This window comes from Sceloporus undulatus, chromosome 4 (genome assembly GCF_019175285.1).
Source record: "Sceloporus undulatus isolate JIND9_A2432 ecotype Alabama chromosome 4, SceUnd_v1.1, whole genome shotgun sequence".
Taxonomy (NCBI): domain Eukaryota; kingdom Metazoa; phylum Chordata; class Lepidosauria; order Squamata; family Phrynosomatidae; genus Sceloporus; species Sceloporus undulatus.
This window is the reverse complement of record NC_056525.1, coordinates 222,270,378-222,296,622: the sequence shown is the minus strand read 5'-3', so window position 1 is coordinate 222,296,622 and position 26,245 is coordinate 222,270,378. Positions and strand designations below refer to the sequence as shown.

Sequence of the window (26,245 nt, the reverse complement as noted above, 5' to 3'; positions counted from 1 at the left end):
GTTCATTGCTAGGGGATTCTGGAACGTGTAGTTTTTTATTGCAACCTACTAGAGCGTCCATCTTGCAGAGGCAAGCTAAATGGTCTCAACCGAACTAACAGTTCCCAGAATCCCCTAGCACTGAACCAGGACAGTTTAAGCAGTCTCAGACTGATTATTCTGGTCTGGGCTTTGTTTGTAAACAGTAGTAAAGAGATCTTGAGCCCCTTTGAGACTTAAGGTCCAAAGCACACTGCAGAAACAAGCCAGTCTCGAAAGGGCATTAAAATAAGGTGGGTTGGTTTTTGGGGGGAATAAAAGTCGGGTTTTGGGAGGAAGACAGAGTGGGTTGGGTTTTGAGGGGGAGAAGAAGATGGTGTCATATCACTGATCAAACAATCAATAAGGGGGGTATGGTTTGAGGGTGACTGAGGGTGGGTTGGGTTTGGGAGGTGGATTGGGGTGGGTCGGTTTTAGGGGGAAAGCAGAGTGGATTGGGTTTTTCTCGGGATGAATAGGCTGGGATTTGGTGGTGAATAAGGTGTGCCAGGTTTGGGGGGGGGCGGTGAATAAGGTGGGTCAGCTTTTTGGGGGGGAGAAAGTAAGGCGGATCATTTTCTTGCAGTGTGAGTTTTGGACCAAGGCTCTCTCGTTAACATGGCCGAACGAACTAGGGGCTACATCTCTGGATCACTTCCTCCTAGGGCAGGAAGCTTCGACTCTCGGCGTGTCTTAAAATGGTGCGGGGCTGGTGCACGAATGCCACAGGCGGCCATGAGGTGTGACTCCTGGTGTCTCTCTCTCGTCCGCAGCTGGCACGGCTACAAACAGTGGCTGGCAGGGGACAAGGGGTGCGAGGTGATGGTAGATGATGGGGCGAAAGGGAAGCGGGGTGGAGGAGGAGGAGGAGGAAGGAGAAGAAGAGGAGCAAGGGCCCAGACGCTCATCTGTGGCCCCTCCACAGCGCCGCAGCCGCCCGGCCCCAGGAGGAGACATGAAGCGCCTTGTCTGGCTCTTTGTCATGGCGGATTCGTGTCAGAGCCCAGCCCACTTCTCTCGGCGCGTTTAAGCCCCCCTTCTCCCCCCTCCCCTCCGCCCCGCAGAGGGAGGGGGATGCAGCACCAGTCAGCGAAAAAGAGCCAGCAATTCAAAGAGCATCACCTCCGCCCCGATTCAGGGAGGGAAGGAAAATGAGAAAGGAAGGAAGGGAAGCCCAGGCGCTGGCGGACAAGGAGACACGCCCCGCAAGCCCACCGTCCTCTGCCCCGCCCTAAACCACCCCCAAAAGCCCACCCACCCCATTTCCCCGACCCACGTTATATCCCCCCAAAACCCGACCCACTCTATTCACCCTCAAAACTAAGGCTCCCTTATCTTCCCCAGAAAACCCGACCCACCTCATTCCCCTTAAAGCCTGAACCCACCTTGTTCAGCCCCCAAAAAACCTTCCCACCTGATTCCCCCTCAAAAAAACAAGCCCCAGCCCCCTTATTCACCCCCCAAAACCGCCCTGCCTTTCTTCTCCCCTCCCGCCCGCCTCGAAGGAGGAAGGAAGGAGGAGGCGGCCTCAACGCCGATGGCCTCCTTCTGCGGCGGGGATCGCGCCGGTTAAAGCGGTAAAAAACCTGGGCCCCCCTTCCTTCCTTCCTACCTTCTTTCCCTCTTAGCTTGGCCTCAGAGAGAGAGAGATGAAATAGAATCCTAATAAAAATGGGGGAGAGGGGGCTAAATGCGGGGCAGCGCAGGCGCCCGGAAGAGGCCCCGCAGCCCCTCCAGGGGGGCAGGGAAAGGAAGGGGCCACGGCGAGGGGGCCGAGGAAATGAGGCAGAAGCAGCCCTTCTTCTCCTTCTTCCCTCTCTCTCCCCAACAGGCGCCCCAGACCCTTCCCTCCTCGCTCCCTCGGCGCTTCCAGCCCCGTCGCTCTTCCCTCTTCTCCTCCCGCCTCGCAGGTAGAGGCGAGCAAAAGCACCCGCTCCCTCCTTCTCCTGCCAGGAGCCAGGGGCGTCACCTGGCCTGGCCCTGCGTTCAAACCCCGCAAACCTTGCTCCTGGGCTCCAACCGGGGCCAGCCGTTCCTGCGGGGTCGACGCTGCACGAATGGACACAGGAAAAGGTTCGAGTTCCTCCTCAGCGGACGACGGTGCCGGATCGCGGCTGGCTCCGCTGCTGCAAGCCTTCGCTCTCGCTGCTCCTTCCCCAAGTGCCAACACCACGGGGGTCCTCCGCCATCAACGCGTCGCAACGCACGGGCGACGCACACACACACTCTCTCTCACCCAACACACACAAAGGGGCCGTGACGTCAAGCGGCGCCATGGCACCGGAGCGCGCGCGAGGGGCGCCCACACTTTCCTCTCCATATTCCTTCGCACTTCCTTCCGCTTCCTCATCCCTCCCCCCCCCATCACATATGTGCGCGCGCGCCTGCGTTCCTTCTTCGGCCTTATCAAAGCGAGGACTGCACCAACCGCAGCAAAAAAAGATAGAGACGCGCCCCAGTCCCTGGCCGCATGCCCCCGTTCCCCGTCGGACACGGCCTTGAAAGCCGGCTCTGTACTTAACATTCTTTTTCTTCAAAGCACGGGGGCGCGCGCGCGCCCTCCCGCTACTGCAGAGCGGCTATTTGGCGCATGCGCGCAAGCCGCGACCTCTTCCTCCTTGTTTTTTTCTCTTGCTGGCTGCTGCGGCTGCTGCTTCAACACCAGAGAGAGGAGAGAGAGGCCGAGTTGAGGCGAGGCAGCGCCCCTTCGCTGGCGCTCTCTCTGGTTTTTCACTTTCCAGCCCCACAATTTCCCTGAGGGATAGGGAGGGAGGCGGCTGGGCGGCTGGCCTGAGGCGGGACGTATGAGAAGAAAATTGTCGACTTAATCCCGGCCTCCTGCATGGGGCCCTCCATGCCACAGGGCAATCCTCCCTTTGTGTGTTCCAGCGGGAAATGGCCCGAAATGGCCCTCCATATTTGGAGCAGGACTAAGAAGCGCCGTGAACTTACATTATACAAAGCTGATAAGAGGTATCTCCTTTTCCCAGGACCTCTCCCTTCATTTCAGCTTTTTTCTGTCCGAGGATGAGAATTCCAAAAGATAACTCCAGTTTTGACTAAGAAAGCATTTTGAACCATGACGTTGAGAGCCAAAGTGAAACCCACCCGGCAAGTGTGCATGATTCTCGGACCATGGCAAACCCTCCGTCTGAGAAGACGCTTTGCCAAGAAAGCCCTGTGATAGGTTTGTTTGCCTTAGCAACCGCCAATAAGTAAAAGACGACTGTGAAGGCATGCGACAACAACAAAAGCATGAATGTGCTGTTAGACAGTGGAGTTTATCACACGGGAGGAATTTCTCTCTTAATTTCGAATGAAAAGAAAGTTGGGGCCAGGACACATGTCATGTGGAATTGCACTAGTTCAGCACAATTTACATGAATTCAGAATTGCGTTCGAACTGACTTCCCATTTGCCCCCGAAAATAGCTTGCCATTGCCAGAAATTGTGTGTGATGTACCGCTCACCTCTCACACACTAACGTGGAAACCCACAATGATTGCGTTCATGACTGACTGATCCCATGTGCCTGAAAACTGCGTGGTGGTAGTCATATCACATAAACAATAACGTTAAAACCCCACTGATTGCATTAATTGGATTGTCACGCTCTGGATTTGCTTTCCAATTTCCCCTTGGGTCTGATAAACCATCCAGGGGTGGACCAGATGTTCTGCACTTTTCCTGTTGCTACATTTGCAACCTTTTGTCCAAGCAGGGAATTGGCCAAAATGCCCTCCATTTTGAGCATGACTAAGAAGCCATGAAAATTTATAGTTTATATTAGTATTTTAGCTTTTGGTAGCATGCCCTATACATTTTGCAGTGCCCTTGTTCTCCTTTGTGGTTATGACATACAGGATTTACCTTGGTTCAATTTGAGGCCGATTGTGGAGGAAGTTGTGGAGGGAGACCTGCTTGGCTCTTCTTTTGTTGTTGTACAGCCAGCATGTTTGTGATTGTTGTGAAGTGTTAGATGGTATGACGTGGAGACCAGGGTTGCGAATTCCGGCTCAGCCATGGACATCCACTGGGTGAACTTGTGTGCAAGTCCACAACACTCTCGTCGGCCTCAGGAAGGCAATGGCAAAAACCCCCTCTGAAACATGGGTGGCCAAAAGTTCGCTAACTGAAAAGAGAGACAAGGCAACGTCAAAATGTAGAACTGTGCCTAGCAAAACCAGGCCGGGTAGGAGTCCGGGGAACCATGTAGGTAACCAAATATAAGAGTAGGAAAAAAATAAAAAATTAAGCTTGGAGAAACATACAGAGAGACATAGACGGTACACAAGATAATTTAAAAATGTAACTGAGAATTGCTCAAACCAAAGATAGAAAATTGAAAGTGAACCTTGGTCACAGTCGCATCACTCTCTCAGAAGGAAGGGCAATGGCCAAATCACCTCTGAACAGATTTCCTAGAGTATTAAAAAGGAGGATAAGACCCCACAAAACATAGGATATTTAAGAAAAAAAGCTGTTAGGCCATTACAAAATAAAAGCTCAACAAACCAACTATATAGAATATAAATTCTAGTGTTCCAAGTTTATGCGCAAATGGAGGAATTATTTGTAAATTCCTCCTGGACGAGAAGGTTGAAAATGTAAGGACATTGTTCGCTGGAAATGGAAGACATCTGGTCATCCTGTCCTGTTGAGTCAAGTCTTGCCAAGAAAACTCGGTAGCAAGGCCACTTTGGAGAGGCCAGCGTTGTGATTTAGTGGGTTTGAAGCCACTTGGACCATTGTTGTTGTGTTAACCTCAGTTGTGTTCTGGCTTATAGGCAACCACTAAAGGGTAAGGAGACCTAGCTCGCGGGGTTTTCCAGGCAAGATTGATGTGCAGAGGGAGGTTGTTGCCATTGGGCCTTCCCGTGAGGCCTGAGAGCATGTTGGACCTGTCCAAAATCCCACCCCAGTGTGTGGTGCATAGCTGAGTTGAGATTCGAGACTCTGCTGCTCCAGAGTTGTAATGCGACAGACGCTCAATTCGCTACAACCACACTGACTAACAGAGTTTGGTTGGCCGTTAGGGTTGGCCATAAGTCAGAAACGTCTTTGAAGAGAACACAACGACAACAAACAGATATGTTAATGTTATTGACTTGTATAGCCCGCCTTGTCTCCCCAAAATGGGATTCCTGGGGACCATACAATAATCTGACAAAGATGGCTGTTAGAAAGTTTACAAATTTAGTATTAAGTTTGCCATCTATTTTACATTGAATTATCAAAAGGAATTGTTAAAAACATGCCTTAAAACACAGTGTTTAAATAAAACACTTAAAAAACATATTAAAACATATTATTGAAGTAATTATTGGAATTGTATATCCCTGGCCTTTCTTTCCCAAGATGGGATTTAAGGTGAGCTTGAAGTAAATACAAAAAGATTAACCTAGTTCCCTTGATGGAGATGAAAAATGCATAGTAGGTGCTGCTTTCTGAGGTCGGTGGAATATGTAATACAAGTAGGGAAGATCCAAAAGGCTGGTTTTAATCGGTGTGTAAAACGAATACTGTTTAGTTTTTGGAATTAACAGCCTAGGTATTTCAAAACTGTCCATGGTAAATGTACAACCAATGAGAACAAATTGTAATAGAGGCGTTTCCCACACAATTTCAGTGTTGTCAACAAACTGTTACAACAAAGTGCCAGTAAGAGATAAGAATAAATTTGGCATGCACAGACACAAGGAATGGGTTTTGTTTTCCTCTGTTACCTGTGTGGTGTTGTGGGAGTTGAGCAAATCAACTTAGTGGAGTAAAGTGGCCATTATCACAGCACGTTATCACACAAACTCACGATGCGTCCCTGCCAATGTTAGGATCCAGTTTAGAGACCGTCTTAACTGCCAACGTGCCCTGCTCAGTGCTAGGGGAATTGTTGAGAATTGTAAGTTTGTTGTGGACGCAGACAGAGTCGCTCTGGACAGAGAACGGCTAAGGTTGTCCCTCTCAAAACTACAGTTCCCAGAAATTCCACAAGCAACTTAGCCAGAGTAGTTAATACCAGGATCTCAAAACGTGGATGTATTTCTGGCAGTGTGGTTTTTAGAGACCATGAGAAAAACTATTTTAACATATAGGGTTGTTTTTTTTGTGTAGAGGGTGTTGTTTGTCCGGCAACGAGGCTTGTGATTTAGAAGAGTTTATTTTCCGTGACGGTGTCAATCAGCGCTACTGGCTGGCATCTTCAGAGAATGCTGGAATGGGAAGAGAGGGGGGGGTATGATAACTATTGGAATTAGAGGAAAAGCAATTTTGCAGTGCTAACTCTGTAGATTGTTGCTCGTTGTTGAATGGCAAGGCCTGAAGAAGTGGCTCGATGTTAATGTAATGGATACACTGTTTAAAATAAAAAATGCTGGGGGAACGCACTCCCCCCCCCACTCTGATGTATATATGTTACACAGTAACTTGTATGGGGCTTACAGATAGAAAGGGCTTTTCGTTTTCCGCAATCCCACCGTGATTGTTAATGGTTATAAATGCCCTGTTTATGCTTTGCTTTTATTGTACTTAAGCCCAAAACTAACTGTCCAGCGGTGCTCTTAATGGGTTTGAGCGTTGGATTATGACCTCTGGAGACTGGGATCAAATGTAAACCCCACTGGGTAAGTCGTGGGCAAAGTCACAACTCTCTCTAGCTGCAGAGGATGGGCGAGTTGCAAACCCCATCCCCTGCTGAAGAAACTTGCCAAGAAACCCCATGATTGTGTCACCTTAGGGTCACCGTTAAGGGTCATGCCATAAGTCAAAAATGACTGTGAAGAGAACAACAACAGCAACGTGTATAATACTGTATATTGAATGTGCAGTGTCTAGAACTACATAAGCATTGGGGGAATAGGACCACCCATTAAAATAATTATATGAGGACAAAACAAACCTAAATTTTGTACGTAAGAACAATTATTTTAATATTCACAAGATTCCTTCAATCAGAATGACAGGAATGCAGAAACATACAACATTTTTAATAGATTAATATGAAGAAGGTAGAAAATGGAAAAACAATAACAGGTGTTTGATAAAAGTTACCAGTTACGTTGGAAGTCTCATTGTATTTTTCAGAAGGGCAGAAAGAAAGAGGAGAGAGGGCACACCAAAAAATGGGTGCACAAGTGTGGAAAACATGCCTGGAAGAAGAGAATCGCTTAAGAGGTGATATGACGAGCCCATGTTTGAAATAGTTAGAGGGAATGTCAGTATTGAGTATGAAAAAAGACTTGTTTTCTTGCTGCTTCAGAGAGACGTAGGAACAACTGAAGCAATGAAGTCAAACTACAGGAAAAGAGATGTCCACCTCAACAGTAGTGAAGAACTTCCCTGATTGGTGAAAGCTGTTTCAATGGGACCATGCGTGCCATCGGTTGAATGGTGGGCATAGCTCCTTCTTTGGGAGCTTTGTTTTAAACAAAACGTGTGGATGGCGCAACTGTTGGAGAGTGTATTTGATTAGTGACCTTCCTGCATGGTGTAGGGAAGTTGGACTCACTGGAATTGGACCTTGTGGGTCTGCTTCCAACTCTAATGAATTCTCGTAAAAAGGAATAAAGCAGTCAGCTACAAACCATGGGTTCCCCCCTCTAGAAAGTTTTTGGTTCTAAGTACTGCACTGAGAGATATGAAACGTGAACTGAGTGGACCTAGAGGCTAGGGACGAGACACTCAGCCATGATTGTAACTTACTTTTTACACACATCTTTTGTGGTGAGAATAAATGGATGGTGGAGCTATGTTGTGCACCTACGCTTTCATGCTCATTGAGAAAGAAGCTGGAATATAAAGTAACCACACAAAATCGCATAAGTCCGCCATATAGGGAGAGCTGCTAGAAAAGGATTAGGTGTTTGTCACGTGGGGGAGGAAAACTTGATCTAGAATAGCAAGATAATGGTGTTGAAATTGTAAAATGTTATATTGTCCCCAACGATTCTTTGATTGTGAGGAGGAAGCCGTTCTGGCCAAAATTTGGTCTGTACTTTAGGTAGATGAGTTAAATGTAAACATAATTGTCAAAACAGTTAAAAACCACAGTGGATTCCAGAGTGGAATTTTGCTTGCCAAAAAGTGAGGAAAGCAGTTTTGGGGAAGACACAGCAATCCTTGAGCTGCATTTCTTCAACAAGTATGTCTGCCAGTAAAGAAGCAGACAGAATGAATGGGTAGTTTACCTTAAGGGCCTTCCAGAATTCCCATTTCTTGTATGATTGTGTTTTTGGTGCCTTCAGAATGCATAGGTTTGTTCTTTTGGTTACAGAGAATTGGAAAAGCATATTTGCATGAGATGAAGTTTCTTGTTGCCTTGAGATATGGCAGATTTTCGCCGTGGTCCTAGATGGGCCAAATAAAAAGTCAGCCAAAGGTGATGCTCTTGTGCGTTGGTGTATGTGGGTGTGTGTGCCATTCAAGTCGTTTCTGCCTTGACTGCCGTACTGAGCAAAACTCTAAGGTGAACGTTGTCATCAACAGGGTAATGTCTTGGTGAGTTTTCTTTCAGGAGGGGGTGTTTGTCATTGTCATCCTCTGAGGCTTGAGAATTGTGTGACTGTGCCCAAAGGTCAGCCCAGTGGGTTTTCCATTGCTGAGAGCTGAGAATTCAATCTGCTTTCTCTCCAGAGTCTCTCCGAGTCCAATGTTCAAAACGACTGCACCACAAAACAACTGGCTCAAAGAGTGATGGTCCAAATTTGTCAGATTCCGTGGATTTTCTTTTTGTCTTTTCTTCCGGTGTCAGCTTTATATTCACATGGTCCAGCTTTTCATTCCAACAACCATACAAATAAAGAAATGGGAAATACTAGGTGGCATGAGGACAATTGTAAGTTTTTAAAAATTCAATTATAGTATGTTTATAGCACTCTCAGGTTCGTGTCTAAGTTCCTTCCCTTCCCAGTTCCTAGTTCCTCCTTCATAGCTGGCCCTGTTGTTTAACGCCCCAAAAAAAGGTTGGGTGGTCTGGGGGGGTCCCCCCACCAAATGTGTGCCATGTTTCTCTTTAAAGGATGGAGAAGATTATAGCTTAATGCTTTGCAAGAGGTTGGTTAACAGCTGTAGGACTGTTGGCATCTGTGTAATACGCAGTACTCACTGAGGAGGTCTCCCAAGTGTGAATTAAAAGGTTTAAGGTTAAGATATAGGGTAAGGTTGGCAATCAAACGCAAGATAGTAATTTCAAAGCAGAACACAGCAGGACCATGTCAGAGCTAAGTCAAAAATGGAAATAATGGAAATTGGATTGGTGGAGTGTGAGGTGTGCAGAGGGTGGGATAACTAACCTGGCTTCAAAAGAGTAACAGGGAAAGTGGGAGTCAAAAGAGTATACCATGGAAATAAGGGGTCTGAGGGAATGCACAGGGAGCAAACGAATGAACTCAATAAAACACACAGAGAGCTAGATGTGTTGGACTGGATATTGTTATACAGTGGAACCCTGTTATATATTAACGCCTGGCAATGTGGGTTCGCAAGATCCTCCACGGTATAACAGAATCTGTGGATTGCTCAAGTCCCATTAAATATCCAAAATGACATAAGCAAAATGGATGTCCCTTACCCTAGAAAATGTGACAATCAAGTCAAGGTATTGATATTTGAAAATTGGTGAAACTTTTTAAAATAAGCATTGTTTCCAAACCATGGGATGGCTTGAAAGAATCTGCCGTTTAATGAAAATATCCCATGTATAAGAAAAGGGCTGAACTGTGAACCTGATAAATAGGTCTGTGGGGGTGTGCTTGACCGATGCACTGACCAATGATAACAAAAAAAACTTGATGGCTTTAAAGAAGCTGATAATGGGAATTACTGGAACTGGTTTCAATGGCTTTAACTTTAACCAAGTGATTGGCGATGAGGACAACCTAACCCCTGCTAGGGCATGGATGGATGCTGGTTGGGAGTCACCAATCAGGAGGTTACCCAGAAAGAGCTGGCTAACGTGCTTTGTTACAAATAAGACCTGCCTTTGTGGCGTCTCAGTGCAAGAGAACATGGCAGAAAAAGGGCTGCCAGGTGAGGAAGATAGTCCAGGCAACATTCGTACGTATTTAGCTTTGATTGGGCAAGGCAATTAACCGGTGGTCATACACATGTCTTCAAAGTACTTCACGGTCTTCACTCTCTCACTTCCGTTGTCATTGGAAATCCACCTAATGTGGTTCGCAAAGAATGCAGTTGTGGCCTCTTAAAAACATGCTGGCATCACAGATACTAAAATATGGAGACCGAGTGCCCCAAAATATATGTGTGGGTTATGCGCACAGTGTGGGGCTAACACCACCTGTACAAGTCGCTAGGTCCCCTTCTTCTAATGTACTTGATTTTGGTACTCCATTCTGATTAATAGCTGAACCAAGAGTATGGGAAATCATCGTGAAACTGTGTTCTGTGTCTTTCATTGTGCTCCTTTACAGTGTATGTAAAGATCATACGGTTGTTATTATTATGATGATTGTTTGTGGTTTCTTAATGTTCAACGTGTAAAGCCTGCTTTTAACTGATTTTTAGTTGATTTTAACAAGGAAAAATCAAGAGTCTCAAATTTTCACTGTCTTTCCCCCCTCCAGTAGCAATGGGTATAATTTTATAATAATCGTAAAATCGTCAATTTTTAGGCCTCCTCTCCCCTGCCCTCCTCCTTCTTCTCAAAATCCGTAATCCTTCGCGCTTTTAGAACATATGGATATGTTCAGCAAGCAGACAAGTTAAACAAAAAAAATAGGGTGAAAAATGGCAGCCTTTAACTTGACTGCCCTTGCTATTGGAAAAGTTTGGAAAAAACCAATTCATTTCTTCCAGTTTGTCTCCGAATGCCTTAAACTAACGGCTTGGAAGATGTTTTTTTCAGTCTGGGCAAGCACAGCACTGAGGCTTTACTCTTCTGCTTCCTTTTTGGTTGTGGCAAACAGTGTCGTCATTTTGGCCATGTCCTGCTCTGATAACGGTGCATTGGCTGCTTCATGTAGGGCATTCTGTCTAGTTGCTGGGTCAATTAGGCTTGATAGGTGCAAATACATACTACATGTGGGCGCCTTCCTTACATGGGGGAATCGGTTTCTGGGCTGGATCCCCCACGTAAGGGGAATGTCGGGGGTATATGCCTTGCACGCCCATTGAAAATAATGGGGTGTGTGGCTCGTGGCGGTTGGCACACGCCATAGGTTTGAGTTGTTGTGTGGTACTGTCAACATAAGCTCTTGAAGCTGCATATAGTGTGGGCCCAATGTACGGGCATGGGTGGGCAGCTGTATTTACATTACATGTTATCTTTAAAAAATTCTATCGATGAGTGATGATGTTTTTTCATGTTTGTATTTTTGGCATGATGGTTGTTTAGGTTCTTCGTCTTGTAAGGTTATGCTGGTGTAATATCTGTTACTTTAAGCAAACTGTTTCCTGGTCTTGTGTTTGCGGAGAGAATGAGAGTGTCCCCATCTTCTTCTATTCTACGTCAGTTATTATGTGGGCCTATTTGATTTCCTATATGGGCCATCAGTGATATTCATGTTATGCAAAATTCTTGGGTTGGCGGACCATGTTTTTGCAATGAACAAACTGTTGGCATTGGCAAAATTCAAGTCATCCCTATCGTCATTTCTTTATCTTAGGCCAAATTTTCACTACAATCTTGATTCTGCGCTGTTTCCTTTTTTTGGCATTCGTCCAATTGGCTTTCGTTAACAAGAAGGTCCTGTTTTGGTGTGTGATCAATTTCCCTTCCTGGAGAAATCCAGGCATAAATATTTCGCATCTTCATTCTGGGCCTCTGTAGTTTGGAACATAAACTTAAACATTAAGGTTATATTGATGAGATGTTTCATGTTCAGGAAGTCTTAATTGACATGAAATCTGTCTTTGCATCAAATCCTTTGATGGCTTTTTTCTACTCCTCTCCTCACTAGAAATGCCACCCCCAATTTTTTCTTTCTTTCTTTTGATTAAGATTTTCTTTCCTGAATAAGGAAATACATAAGAGTAATAATAGAAAACGTCAGCAGATGATATCATGACTTTGGAAGTAGCATCATCATCGATCATCATCATCATCATCTTATTATTTAATACAGCACCATCGTTGAACAAAGTTGTTCTCATGTTCTGTTATTTTCAAGATTTTTTGTTTTTAAATGGGTGTCTTTTCACAGTCTAGAGTCAAGCATTTAGTGGGTAACATCAGTAGCAGCAGGCAAGGACCTAAAGAGTAGCCCAAACGACTAAACACTTCACCAAAAAGTATCGTTATGAAGGAAAAAAGACCGACTAAGTATATGGGACTGTAATCCTGTACTTACGCCAGCACTTGTTGGGTGGTTAAGGAATTTAATTCCATTGAATGGGTTTTAGTGGATGGTTTTTTGATCCATAAGCTTTTACCAACCCAAGGAAGGAAGGCCATGGCAGTATGTGTCACAGGTTTTTTTTCCCTGAAGCCAGCAAGCTAACTAGATCTTTTTTCGCTTTTGTTCTCATACTGAGCAGTTGAAAGCATTTTGTTCCATAGAGCAAAAGAGAGGGCCCGGAAAATTCTGGTCCCCAAACTGAATTGTTGATCATTGTGATTTTTCTTTTTTCTCATCCAGCAATGCAGCTGAATGGATTGTTCTGTTCTTCCTTTTGACTTGTAGAAAAAGAAAAGAAGAAGGTGGAGAGGGGAAATTCCTTAGGACACTGGGCCTGAATGGGAATGTATTTGGCTATGACGCTGGCTCCCAAAGGTTTCGCAGTTTGCAGTCCCTAACAAGAACAAACCTTTTCAAAGCTTTGGCTTGTGCCATGTTATATGCCTACGCTCTTGAAAATCATTTGAGAACTACATGCAATACAACTTGTTAGATGTCAAGGTTGTTTTTTTTCTATAGGTAAACATGAGAACTCCGATACCCTGAGGTCTTATTATCCTATAAGAAATTGCTGAAAGCAACAAGGATTATGATTCCTTTGGCGACCATAGATAAGATTATAGGATAATATACCAGGGGTAAAGATTATAAGATTATATTATCTGACCCAGCCTAGCACTGGAGTTCGGGTGGCCTATTTATTCCACACATGACAGTGAATGAATTAGCATTCACGCCGTCTTCCAAGATATTCCTCCCAATTTATTTCACTGAATTGAAATTGATTTGCTAAGTCAGATGAAAAAGAAGAGGAAGAGGAAAAAGAAGCAAAAAGGAAAATGGTGGCAAGCTCATTTAAGGCCAAACTAGTTTTTCATTTTTTTTTTCCCCCACATGACCTTTTGTAAAAGAATAAACCGCCACTTCTTCTTCAAACGCCACCTCTCTTCTTCAGATGCGTAGCGGTGTCAGCCACATGGGCCAAGAAAATACAAGGGCTCGATCCTAGAAAACAAACGAAAGAAAAGCAAACAAAAAAAAAAAGAAACAAAAACCCTGGTAGAATTAGTTTTCATTTTTCATCCAATCCTGGAATAGAATCAGGAGGAAAAAAATTTGGACCCTAAGATTAAGTTAAGCCATAAAAGGGCTCGCACTGTTTTTCCTGTTCCTCCGTCCAGCAGGGCCCAACCCAAAGGACAGCCTATCTTGTTTTTTAAGCAAAGGAACGACGCCTTAACTCCACTCCTCCAGAAAAAATGTCCTTGTGGGCTTAGTTTAGTTGAGGATTCAGGACAAGACATATTTCTCTTCTCTTCTCTTTTCTACTCATCTCTCTTTCTCTCTCTTCTTCACATAGGAAAGTCAAATAATTCCTTAATCTGATATTAAAAAAATAAAGAAACATTAGATTTTTAAAAAACTCTTGAGCGGGCCACGGTTTGTTTTGTTGTTTAAACTAAAAAACTAACTAGGAAAAAAATGTAAACAACGACATTAGGAAAGACAAAGGCCTTAGCGAGTGGCTCAGTTGTGCACCACCCGTAAGCCTCTCTGAAATATCATGTCTTAAGTATGTTTGCCTGAGCTGGGAATTTGGCTGATATTGGTTTATATATGTTATCATTTTTAAATGGTTAATGTTTCACATGTCTGTTAAATCATTTATTTTCATTTTATTTGGTTTTTATATCTGGATAATCTGCCTAGGATTCTCGGCTTACACAATCATAAATGCAAACTGATAATAATGTAATAAACTCGTTGCTGAGAAGTAGTGGTAAGTAGGGCAGAAAATGAGCCCAAGAGACAAGTTATCTGAATGAAATTATGAATATCCTAGCACACACACATAGTGGTTTGAAAAAGAGTGATCAATCACAGAAAGCATTTGCAGGGTGTGGGTGAGAGTGGGGGAAGGAAGTGGGAGGGCTTGGAACATAGTATTCATACCAAAGAAATTGCCTAATATGATCATAGCCAATAGGTTGCATAGAATGCAAAGATAAGCAATCATATGAAGGTGAAAAAATAGGCAGATTACCAGTTAAGGGAAATGGCAAAGACCAAGGGTTGCATCAGAGTTTTTGAATCCCAAGGAAGCTAAAAGGCTCAAAGGAGGCATTTGGTTGTTGTTGTGAGTTAGTTTGGAGTTGTTAACAGGATAAATGGCTGTGCAAAAAGCGTTTTAATTTTAATATATAAGCTATCGTGGTCACAATACGACACCTTAAAAAAGTGGACTTTTTTGGACTGAAACTAACTATCCAGAGTCCGCTCAAACCAGCTTTCACCTCACAACAAATCATTCAACCACTTATTCCTTCATCATGCACATTCACCATTCCAACACCCTAAAGAAGTTCTTCTTTGCCGTTGAAAGGAAGTCAGGTTTCTTGTTTCTGCAGACTGACTTCCATAGATATGAATCTGTTGTAGGTCCTGGAAAGCCAATCAATTAAAGAAAACTTTGGCATCTTTATAAATCTCAAAATCTGCACTCAAACTTGTAGAGGAACTTTTAGCACCAAAAGTAATGGTATTAACAAAACAAAGTATGGAAATATTGCCTATAAACAGAGTAACACAGTGTAAGGATCGCATGGGAAATAGGTGAAGCAATTTTCAATTTTCCATTTCATTCAACATTAAGTTTCGCCATGTACCATTTAAGTTTTCCTCCCCTAAGAACAGCAGATTCAGCAAGCTGGTCTTTATCGTTGCATAATGTATTTAAGATGTTACACAAAGGGCAAACCTCAGAAAGCCAGAGAGACGAAAGAGCCAAATGCAGTGAGAGAAATTTATTAATAATCATTAAGAGGATCATGGGCATGGAGTGGGTGAATAAAGTACAATAGGAAGGAGACATTTGTAGGCTGGGATTCATTAGATCCTTCTTTAAGGACAGTTAAAGCAGTCTCAGACTGGATTATTTCTGTTCTGGGCTTTAGTTTGTAAAATCAGTATGTAAAGAGATCTTGTAGCCCCTTTGAGACTTAAGGTCCAAAGCACACTGCAGAAATAATCCACTCTGAGACCACTTTAACTGCCCTGGCTCATTGCTAGGGAATCCTGGGAATTGTAGTTTATTGTGGCACTAGACCTCTGACAGAGAAGGCTAAATGTCTCACAAAACTATAGTTCCCAGAATTCCCTAGCATTGAGCCATGGCAGTTAAAGCAGTCTCAAACTGGATTATTTTTGCAGTGTATTTTGGCCCTAACTGTAAGAAAGAAATTGGCAGCATGAGCTTCTTTAGACTTAAATTGGGAATGTGTACTGAAATCACGTGATTAACTCTTTGGTATCCACTAGGGGTTTGCTTCCAGGATGCCCCCCCTCCCATACCCACATCTGGAGGCCAAAGTCCCATTATATACCATGACATAGTAGAATGGTGTCCCTTGTCCCTAATTTGCTTCAGAGGGTTGAGAGACTCTAGTAGCAATCTAAGGGTGTGGAGGTACAGAGAGAAGAAAGTCCACTTGCATAATTACAGTTCTTTCTCTCAAAATCTAGCCTGACCAAAGTCTAGGGACTCAGTACAATCTGCCACCATGTAGAAACACGGGGGGGGGGGGAGAAACCTTTTCCCTCCTCAAGCACAGAGCTTGCATTCTCTTCTCTTGGAAGGTTTTATCCACTGGGGTTTTGTTCAGGATCCTCCATGGATACCAAAATCTGTGTATGCTTAAATTCCATTAAATACAGTGGCGTAGGAAAATAGTATCCCTTGTCCCCAATTTGCTTCAGAGGCTTGAGGGACTCCCCAGTAAGGTTATGGAGGTACAGAGGGAGGAAAAGTCCACTTTTCACAGTTAGTATTTTTTCCTCCAAAAATCTAGCTTGACTGAAGTCTAGGAACTCAATATAATCTGTCACAATATGGAAATACTAGAAAGAAAGAAAGAAAATTTTCCCTCCTCAAACGCAGAACTAAATTACAGTGGGCCCATGGTATCCACAGAGGTTTGGCTCCAGGATCCCCTGTGGATATTAAAATCTATGGGTGCTCAAGTCTCATATTATATACAATGATGTTAGTGAAATGGTGTCCCTTATATAAAATGGTGCCATCAAGGTTTGACTTTTGAAGAGAGAGAGAGAGAGAGAGAGAGAGTGTGTATAGATATATATATTCGAGCCATGGATGGTTGAAGGTGTGGATAATGAACCTGTGGATACGGAGGGCCACTTGTTTCCTTTCAGTCAGATAGCCGAGCTTATAAAATCAGGTGGCACTGTATCACAAAACAGATTAATTAAATGTACCAGCCTGGAATTAAAATAAGATAAGGAATCACTAAGGCTAAAATTGCAGATTAAAACGTTTCCTTGTTTTTGTGGCCAAAGTCTTGGTTGTTGACTGCAGAATACAGACCCTTCAGAACCTCAAGAGCTTGAACATTACATCCTGGTCCTTAACAGTTCATTGACATCTATGGAATTACACCATGAGTTTAGCACTTGCTCTTTGGAGTAAATCTCACTGACTGAGTTATGTAGAAATGAATCAAACCTGATGGATTTGATGTCAATCAGATTTTACAAGAAAAAGAGGTAGTGTGAGAAACTTGAGACAGTTATGAAAAGGAAAATAATGGTTTTCCCAACACCCATTGTAAAATTAAATTCTTGGGATTACATAACAGTTTGGAGTTTGCCTCACAATAGCAAACCACTGATACTAGCTGTTTGAAATGAAGAGTCAGGATAGTCTTGGGAATAATGGCTGAGGCTTCTGGAGGCATAGCTTGCATTCCTCCAGTCTTCTCTTGGAAGGTTTTTGGGATTGCAGAGGTCTTCTGAACACTGCAGTAATTTTATAGAACTGACAGTAAGGTCCTTATCTTGACAAAAGCATAGCAATCCTGCACTTATTTTGGAAGAAGAGTCACTGAAATATGTGGTATTTGTTCCTAACCAAAAGTATACATGACTGGAGTCTTAACTGTATACCCGTTGACTTGTTAAGAGACAGCTATAGTCAATGAATGCATTTGCCTGATAGATGACTGAATAATACTTTGATATTTTTATTCTCCAGAGAAATCAGCATGGATAAAAACGAGTTGGTACAGAAAGCCAAACTGGCTGAGCAGGCTGAGAGATATGATGACATGGCAGCCTGCATGAAGTCTGTGACTGAGCAAGGAGCAGAATTATCCAATGAGGAGAGGAATCTTCTCTCTGTCGCTTACAAAAATGTTGTAGGAGCACGTAGGTCATCCTGGAGGGTTGTCTCAAGTATTGAACAAAAGACGGAAGGTGCTGAGAAAAAGCAGCAAATGGCCCGAGAGTACAGAGAGAAAATTGAGACTGAACTAAGGGATATCTGCAATGATGTGCTGGTGAGAATGCAATCTAACTATTTCTCTCTCTCTCTTTTTTAAAAAAAGTTAACATTCATGGGTAATCTATGAAACTATAAAAAAAGCTTTCAAATCTCTGGACCTACTTTTTGAGGAAAAACAAATAGCAAGTTACTTTTTCTGCTTCACATGTTTACACCTGGATCTTTGTAGTACAAAGGTGTGGACAGTTAGATTGGGAGACAGTTCTCATGGCAGTTATCACCACCCCTAGCCAGACAGAGGCATTTTGTAAGCTGTTAATTAGGCCAGACAGCAGTGTTTGGGGGCATTTTAGCAGTTCTCTGGGTAATTCCTAGATTATTGTCTGAAAAATAAAAATGAGGAAAGGCTTTGAGGGAACTAGAGACTGAAAAAAGAGGCTATGGGGCCACAGATGTCCAGACGGACACATTTTGCCTACCCCTTCTGTAGCAAGACACTTCTGTAATAGTGACAGTTTCCCCTGTGGCACTATATTTATGTACATCACACAATTTATTAATTTGTTAGCTGCCAAGAAGAGTAATTTTGAACCTTTGATTTTATGTTTTGCACGGTACATAACTGTTTATATGATCTAGAGCATGTTCTGTGTGGTTCTTAATCAAGGTTGTAATTTTCACTATTGAAGCCAGGCCCCTCCCTGAACAAGATGATGTAATGTTAGCAATGACTCACCCATGCAGAGCGCTGCAAGTAGAGGGAGGAAGTAGCAACAGGACTGGGGCCTAACTTGAGTTCAGTAGTTTTAAGCCATAGCAATTTCAAAATAAGTACTGTAATCTGTAGCTGAACTGTGACAGAGTATTTTTTAACTTGTGAAATTATGTTTAATTGAGGAGAACTTAATAATGTAAATTGTTTTTAAAACAGATTTACAGTTGCTGATGTGCCAATCATCATATTGTCAATGTGTGCTTTTGCTAAAAAAGGATTACCTTATTTTATAAATCAACTCAGTTTGACAAGAACTAGCTGATCTTTTCTGAATCAAGCCCTATCAGCATAAAAGCTACATACCTTTTGAAACCAGCTGCACAAATATCTGATTGGGTGTGTTCAGAGTTCAACAGAGTTGAGTCGAATTTTTAAATAGCCTGGTTTGAAAGTCATTCATTTATCTTGGATGCTCTCCATATAAAAGTCATAGACGAAAATGAAGTGGGAGACAATTTTCAGTCTTTGCCTTTAAGTGGGTGGCCCTTACTTAGTTTAGCCAGGTACTATAATTATGGCTGTAGTAAGGGCAATATAAAAGATAAATATGACATAAGATATCATAAAATTGACTGAATAATATATAAAATTTAAGATCTTTCATTTCATCCGATCAGGCCAGTGCTGCTTATCTAGCATTATCTTGCACTGTCTTATTCCAGTAGTATATCTCTGTGATGAGACGTTTGACCAGTTTTGTCTCCCAAACTGTTTCAGATAAGTCAGTTAGCTAATAACGTTTTACTAATTGTCAGTATCCAGTCCTGGATTCATGGCATACAAGGATACATGATTCCTTGTATTCCATTTACGTAAGGAAATTGGAATATAATTGTGGGTAAATTCCTTGCCCATTTGATTTCAGTTTCCATCAAACATTTATGGATTTTAGTTTTAAAACAGAAATTTTGGTTTACACAAGTAAAGATTTTCAATGTGAAGTCTAAAGATTAAATTAGAAACATGAGAGGGAAGTAATCATTTTAGATACAGTACTTTGGGCCAACAGAGTAGGAATAAATCTGTTAAAGCAGTAAAACTGGAAAATACTGTAGTGTCAAAGCTAGATGATGAAGTATTTTTCTTCCAAGCTTTCTGGAATAGTATAGTAAAACTGGACAAAAAAACCAGTGGGTACTCTGTATAATTAAAATGTTGGTGGACTATTACTTATCCTGCATATCCTTTTAAGAGAGTCTGGCTGTTCCAGTGTTTGGAGAAGGTAAACTACACCTCCAAGAGCTAGTATACTGTAGTGGTTTGAGCATTGGACTATGACTCTGGAGACCTTGAATTCCTACTCAGCCATGGAAACACACTTGGTGACCTTGGGCAAGTCTACAGATGTGAAGACGCAGGGGGAAAAACCTGGAATAATTCAGGAAAAAACTTTTTTCCTCTAATTATTTCCCCTGAATCATGCTTAAATAAAACATTCCATAATTTATTTTCTATCTTTTTTCAATTTTTTCCTGGCTTTCCCCCCTATTTTTTTCTGAGCCTTCACATCTCTAGGCAAGTCATACTCTCTCAGCTTCAGAAGGTGGCAAAAACAAACTCTCTTTGAACAAAGCTTGCAAAGAAAATCCCATGATAAGTCAGAAATGAAAGCAACAAAAAATAGTCTAAAATTCATACACACACACACACACCAGATCCATTCCCATTATTTCCACTAAACCATTGTCACAGAAGTCTGCTTTCTAAACCAGACTTTATTTTGGGTTCAGCCGCATCAAAACACAACTTTTAATTCCTGAGTGAGGTTCAGAAAGTCTTACTAGGCCAAGGTGGTTTGCTAAATATGTTCTCCCTCCTTAACCTTCTGAAAAAAGGCTCCCCCCCCCCCAAAAAAAAATAATAATCTTAGAGTGGAATCCATTTTGGGAGATTTGGGGGTGGATGGGAGAATCTCTATCCTTACAGCATGTCCTTGGGTGCATCGACTTACTTTTTCTCTCATGTAAGTGAATGGTTTTATGTGGAAATGAACATGGATATTAAAAACATCACATTACTTGGGTGAAGCCTGGACATCATGAGTTTTGTTCTCCCTCCCTCCCAGACAGACACACACACACACATATAAAATCTTTCTCAAAGGCATTCTGGCTTTGGAATATGATTTTCATGTGGCCTCCTATCTAGGCACTGCCGAGTTTCAAAAGCTTTTGGCAGTTGAACAATATTGTCTCAAGTCTGTTCTTTGTGCCAAGTTTTGCCCCTTCTGTGTATCAGGTTGTAGCATGTTCGCATAAAAGCAAAAATCTACTTCAAATACAAGCAGAAAATGTTTCATAGAAGACAATATTCCCTCCAGTGGTAACTCTTTATTTTAATGTGGCACCACTCCACAGGGACTCTTGGTGATGGAGTTATGGGGCTGTTATGCAAAGAAGGAGATAAAAAGTCACTTCTTTGATTAATACTCAGACTTTTAGATCTACTTCTATCATATAGGCATGGTTTAGAAGTTCAGCCACTGCAGTTGTGCAGATTGTTTCAGTACCTCAGAGGTTTCTATTTTCACTGAGTGCCCCTATTTTAATTATTTCTCCTGGTAACTGTGATAGATTACCTATCTCTAGGTGGATAGGGGGTCATTCTCACAATTCAACTGAGCCTTATAGGACTCAGTGCAGCAGTGGACAAGATCCTTTTCCCTGTGTAACGTCAAGTCAGGCGACATAAAAATAAGTCTGTGTTCTTCTTCCATAGCTTTAAAGGTTAGGAGAAGGTGAATGGAGCAGGTAATTATCTTTGACCTCCTTTGAAGGCAGATTGCAAGACATGAACTAGCACCTTAGGTCAACCCCTGTACATTGAACAGAAAACTTGAGGGCACTTCAGACAAGGCTTTTATGGTCCAATTTACCTGTTTCATATATAGAATTTTATTGGAGAGTAGGGTTCCTAGATGATGAAGTCTATATATAATCGTGTGTGTGTGTGTTCTCTGGTAACCTCTTGACTCGATTTCTGTAATGCGCTCTACATGGGGCAACCCTTGTACCAAACTCGGAAGCTTCAATTGGTTCAGAACATGGCAGCTAGACTGGTTACTGGTACCTCCAGAGCCAGCCATATAACACCGGTATTGGAGGACCTACACTGGCTGCCAATTTGCTTCCGGGCGCAATACAAGATGTTGGTTATAACCTATAAAGCCCTAAACGGCTTGGGCCCAGGGTACTTGGAGGACCGCCTCTCCCCATACAATCCGCCCCACGCTCTCCGGTTGGGTGGGAAACAGCTTTTGAGAGTCCCTGACACGAGATATGTGATGTCTGCACATAGGGCTTTTTCTGCTTCGGCCCCGCAGGCTTGGAACTCTCTCCCTGACGAGCTCCGCTCAGCCCCCTCCCTGGAGTCTTTTAGGAAAAACCTAAAGACTCACTTTTTCCGCCTTGCTTTCCCTCATGTCCCTTAATTCCACTCTTCTCCTTTTATGCTGTTGTAATGTAATGGATGTCCTTGGTGTTATTGGTGTTATTGGTTTTAATGGTTTTAAAAGGTGATTGAATGATGGATATTTTTATCGCTTGTATTTTATTGTTTAATGTGGGGGGGTTTCTTTTATTGGATTTTGCTGTTTTCGTATTTTAACTGATTGTAAACCGCTGTGATCATTGGAATAGCGGTATATAAATAAAGATTCATTCATTCATTCATCTTTTTTCTCTACCACCAGCTCTCTGTCTGGAAGCATCCTTGGTGTCAGGTAGCCACATATATAAATTGCTGAAGTGATTGGACAGAGTCCTAGTTAACTGCAAATTTTGTCTTGGTTACCAAGGTTGTCCCAAATTTTGAACACTGTAATCTGTTCTTCCATATGCTGATACCCTCCTGGTGGAATGATTAAATCACAGCAGGATGGGGAACAGTTTTAAATTGATAAGTCACTTTTCAATTTTCTCATTCCTAATAAACATACATACTAATATGTGCTAGTTGTAGTAGCCTATCAGTTTGCAGTTAGATAATGCCTATAGCAAAAGCTAAGATCATTTAACCCACTTTTTTGCTGTCTTTGTCATGTTATATCTGATGAGACATTGGAGCCCCTTGTGAGAAGCTGTACTTCTGTTGAGCTGGAGGAAAGAAATTTCAAAGAATATTTGAAAAATAGAGATTGAAGAATTTCTGTTAATAAAGAGAGGGTCTTTGTCCTTGCCATAGCCTTCACAGGCCTGTTGTGAAGACAAAAGCCATCATCCAGCACACAGTTGGGTGTGATACATCTGCTGGTGTAATGAATTTTAGAATGTGTGATGGTTAGATGATATATGGCCTAAATACCATAAGGCACCAATTCCTTAGCTTCTTGGAAGCTAAGTAGGGTCAGCCCAGATTAGCACTTGGATAGGAGACTGCAGACAAATACCAGGTGCTATAGGCTATATTTAAGAGAAAAGGACTGGCAAAACCACCACTGAATGTTGCTTGCCTGGGAAAACCCTATGAAATTCATGAGGTCACCATAAGTCAGGTAACTTTAAGGCACATGGTTGTACGCCTTCAAGTCATTTCCCACTTACAGCAACCCTAAGGCAAATTATGTGGTTTTCTTGGCAAGATTTGTTAAGAGGTTTGCCATTGCCTTCCCCTGAGGCTGAGAGAAGGCACATACACTAAACAAATTGCAATATGTTATTAACAAGTCATCTTCAACTTATGGTGTTGAATGAGAGACCTCCAAGTCACCCTATCACCATCTACCCTGCTCAGGTCTTGCAGACTCAGGGCCATGGCTTCTTTGATTGAGTCTGTCCATTGGAATCTGATCTTCTACTTTGCTAAGCATTATTGTCTTTTCTATTGAAAAAAAATGCCTTCTCGTGATACGGTCAAAGTATGACACACTCAGTTTAGTCATCTTGTCTTTTAGGAGCATTCAGGTTTGAAGTAACCGACAAAACCACCTCTTTTTGTTCCTTGCCTAAGAAAATCCTATGGAATTCTTGGGACCACCAGAAGTTGACAGGCAACTTGAAGACACACACACACACACACACACCACAGTTGAGTGTAACTCATCCAATGGAATAGTGATCTTGTAATAATAATAATAATAATAATAATAATAATAATAATAATAATAATAATAAATTTTATTTATATACCGCTTTTCCAAAAAGATAAAAGCGGTTTACATAGAGTTTAAAACCAATTACAAAAACATCATAAAATAGATAAAACCAAGAGCACTAAATACAATATACAATCTAAAAACAATTATTCAATCAATCAAAAGGGTGAGGTAGAGAGTCAATGGGATCAGAGTACACAACTTCATTTTCCAGGGGGGAAGGCTTGACAGAAAAGGAAGGTTTTAAGCCTCTTTTTAAATGTTTCCAGGGGGGTGATAGCACCTTGCAGCACCTTTGAGATTAAGTGAAAGAAAGAAATTGGCAGCATGAGCTTTTGTAGACTTCAGTCTACTTCCTCAGATGCATTTGGTGGAGTGGTTCCATACTGATTCTACAAACTAACACAATTATATCTTTGAATGAAATAGTGAGTTTTAGTATGAGTTCAGAACTCTCCGAAAGCAACTGCTAATAACAACTGAGAAAATGTCCATGCTGTTTGGTTCAGAAATTAAATATTTGCAACTTACTTGATAAAGTACAGAACTCATGATGCTGTGTTTATACATTGGGCCCTTGATCAAGTTTTGCTTTTTGGAATTAATATGTTTTTGGAATATTTTTAAGCTATGGATAGGAGTACTAATACATTCTGAAATAATGGGAAGTTGCATTCAAACTGAGAATTAACAGAACTACCAAACTGTTCACCATGCTTTCTCTTTAGATGCTTTTTTTTCCTGGCATTGAATAGAGCACAAATGTAACCTGCTATGCTTGTCAATAAGGGAAAAAATCCAGAATACAAAATGAAGTACTATATATATTTGACTATAAGTCGAGAAATTTATGCCCCAAAATTGCCCCTGAAATCTTAAGTAGACTTATACAAGGGTCAGTACATCAGTAGTGCTTAGAAGGCTCCTAAAGCAAGCAAGTATGATGCCCCAATCTCCATTGAACACCAATTCCTTCCCCCTCCAGTCCATTTTGCAAGCCTTTGCTTCCTGTGGAAACAACTCTCCATTTAAAGCCACTTGCTTCCTTTCTCAATCTGATGTTAAAACCTCTCCTCTAGCACCTGGGAATTGGCTGGGAGAAGTCCAGAGAAGGAGAAGGAGGGACGAAAGTGGTATTTCCCCCTTTCCATCCTTTCTTATAGCCCCCTAAGTTTTACCTTCAATTTATCCACGGGTCATATCAAAACCCAGGATTTTGACCCTGAAACCTTACCTCAACTTATACATGAGGTCGACTTGTACACGGGTATATACGGTGATACTTTTCTTAGAACCAATCCAATGTGTATGAAATAGTGTTCAAGCTTTCAGAATCACTCAGGCAAAAAGCAAATGAGAGAAGAAGGAAAAGAGGGCTGAATGACATTGAAGTAACAAGGCCTGTGTGGTCATAATCTTAGAGTGGGCTGCAGGAAAAAAAACTGGACAAAATAGATTCAGCTTCAGTAAGTGTCATGTAGGTTTCAGGTTACACCTAGTATAGTTAAGATGGACAAACATGTAATGGATAATCTTCCTATTTTTCAAAAATTAAAATCTAGCAGTTACTCAGATTTTTCTCCAGTCCTGGGCAAAGCCCCATAACAAATGTAACCTGAAATTGCATGACACATATTAAAACTTAATCCATTTATAGTTGCTCCACTTACACCACTTTCTCTTAACACTCCCCTTTCCCCCTCTTACTTTCCATCTGCTTTTTTGTAACATCCTGCTTGATGAAGAAAATTGAGATCTCAAAAATTTTGCCTTTTATTTTCTGCATAAGCAAATAGCCTGAATGTAGATTTAGGAATTTTGGTGTACAGTATGTTCCACTATTGAACACAAGTTAAACCTTGTGGAATTTAAGCCATTCCAGTTTAATAAATAGACTTATTAACCAGTTCGCTTGAATTACTCATGTATTAGACAATATTTTGGAGCCAGACTTCAATTTGTTTATCTGTAAAACAAAAACATGTTTTTACTATTCACTGGGGGGATAAAAAATCCATCATTGATACCTTTATTGGTCAACTGAAATGCACAATATACTTGTTGCAAGCTTTCAAAGCTCCATGGGCTTCTTTATCAGGCAAGATGTTACAAACCGAACAGGAAGGGGGAAAACAATTGGGAGAATTTAGTCAGATGCCTGCATGTTGTTTCAGTCCTTAGTAAAGATGTTCTGCTGAGGAGGATATATTTTGTGCAGGCAAGTTCCTCCTCCTCCTGGCCATGCAGCAATAGGGAGATTTTCAAAGTCTAAGAAATTTAAAGTCCATTTGCATCTCATCGGGGATCCCTCTTTTGCAATCCAATATGTCTCCATTCCAGTGAGGTCATAGGTCTCTTTGTAGGCAGAGAACAATGGATTCCTCAGGAAGTCTCCATGTTTTTGCATCAGGAACATTTTGGTGGTGTAGAGGTAAAACATACGAATTCAGTCCAAATTTAAGAAGAAGAAAAATTGCTTTACCTTGGTTAGAGGTCCCAGTCCACAGGCCACTCTTCATGGTTCCCCTGTTGCAGCTACAATGTGGTATCTCACAATACAGAAATCGTGTAGGGATAACTGTGTTGAATATTTAACAAAGGCAAACAAAAAATCCATCAGTGATACCTTTATTGGCCAGCCAACTTATGGAGCTTCAAAAGCTTGCAACAACTGTATTGTGCATTTTCATTGGCCAATAAAGGTATCACTG

General features: G+C 42.0%; 1 protein-coding gene across 1 annotated transcript in view; it reads left to right on the top strand.

Annotated features, from left to right (window-relative positions):
* The window catches only part of YWHAZ (tyrosine 3-monooxygenase/tryptophan 5-monooxygenase activation protein zeta), a 47,943-nt gene that overhangs the window by 295 nt on the left and 21,403 nt on the right, over positions 1–26,245 (top strand). Inside the window, exon 2 of the mRNA XM_042462714.1 lies at positions 17,419–17,722. Coding sequence (XP_042318648.1) covers positions 17,429–17,722 — 294 coding nt within the window. The 5' untranslated portion in view covers positions 17,419–17,428. The remainder of the gene's footprint in view (positions 1–17,418; positions 17,723–26,245) is intronic.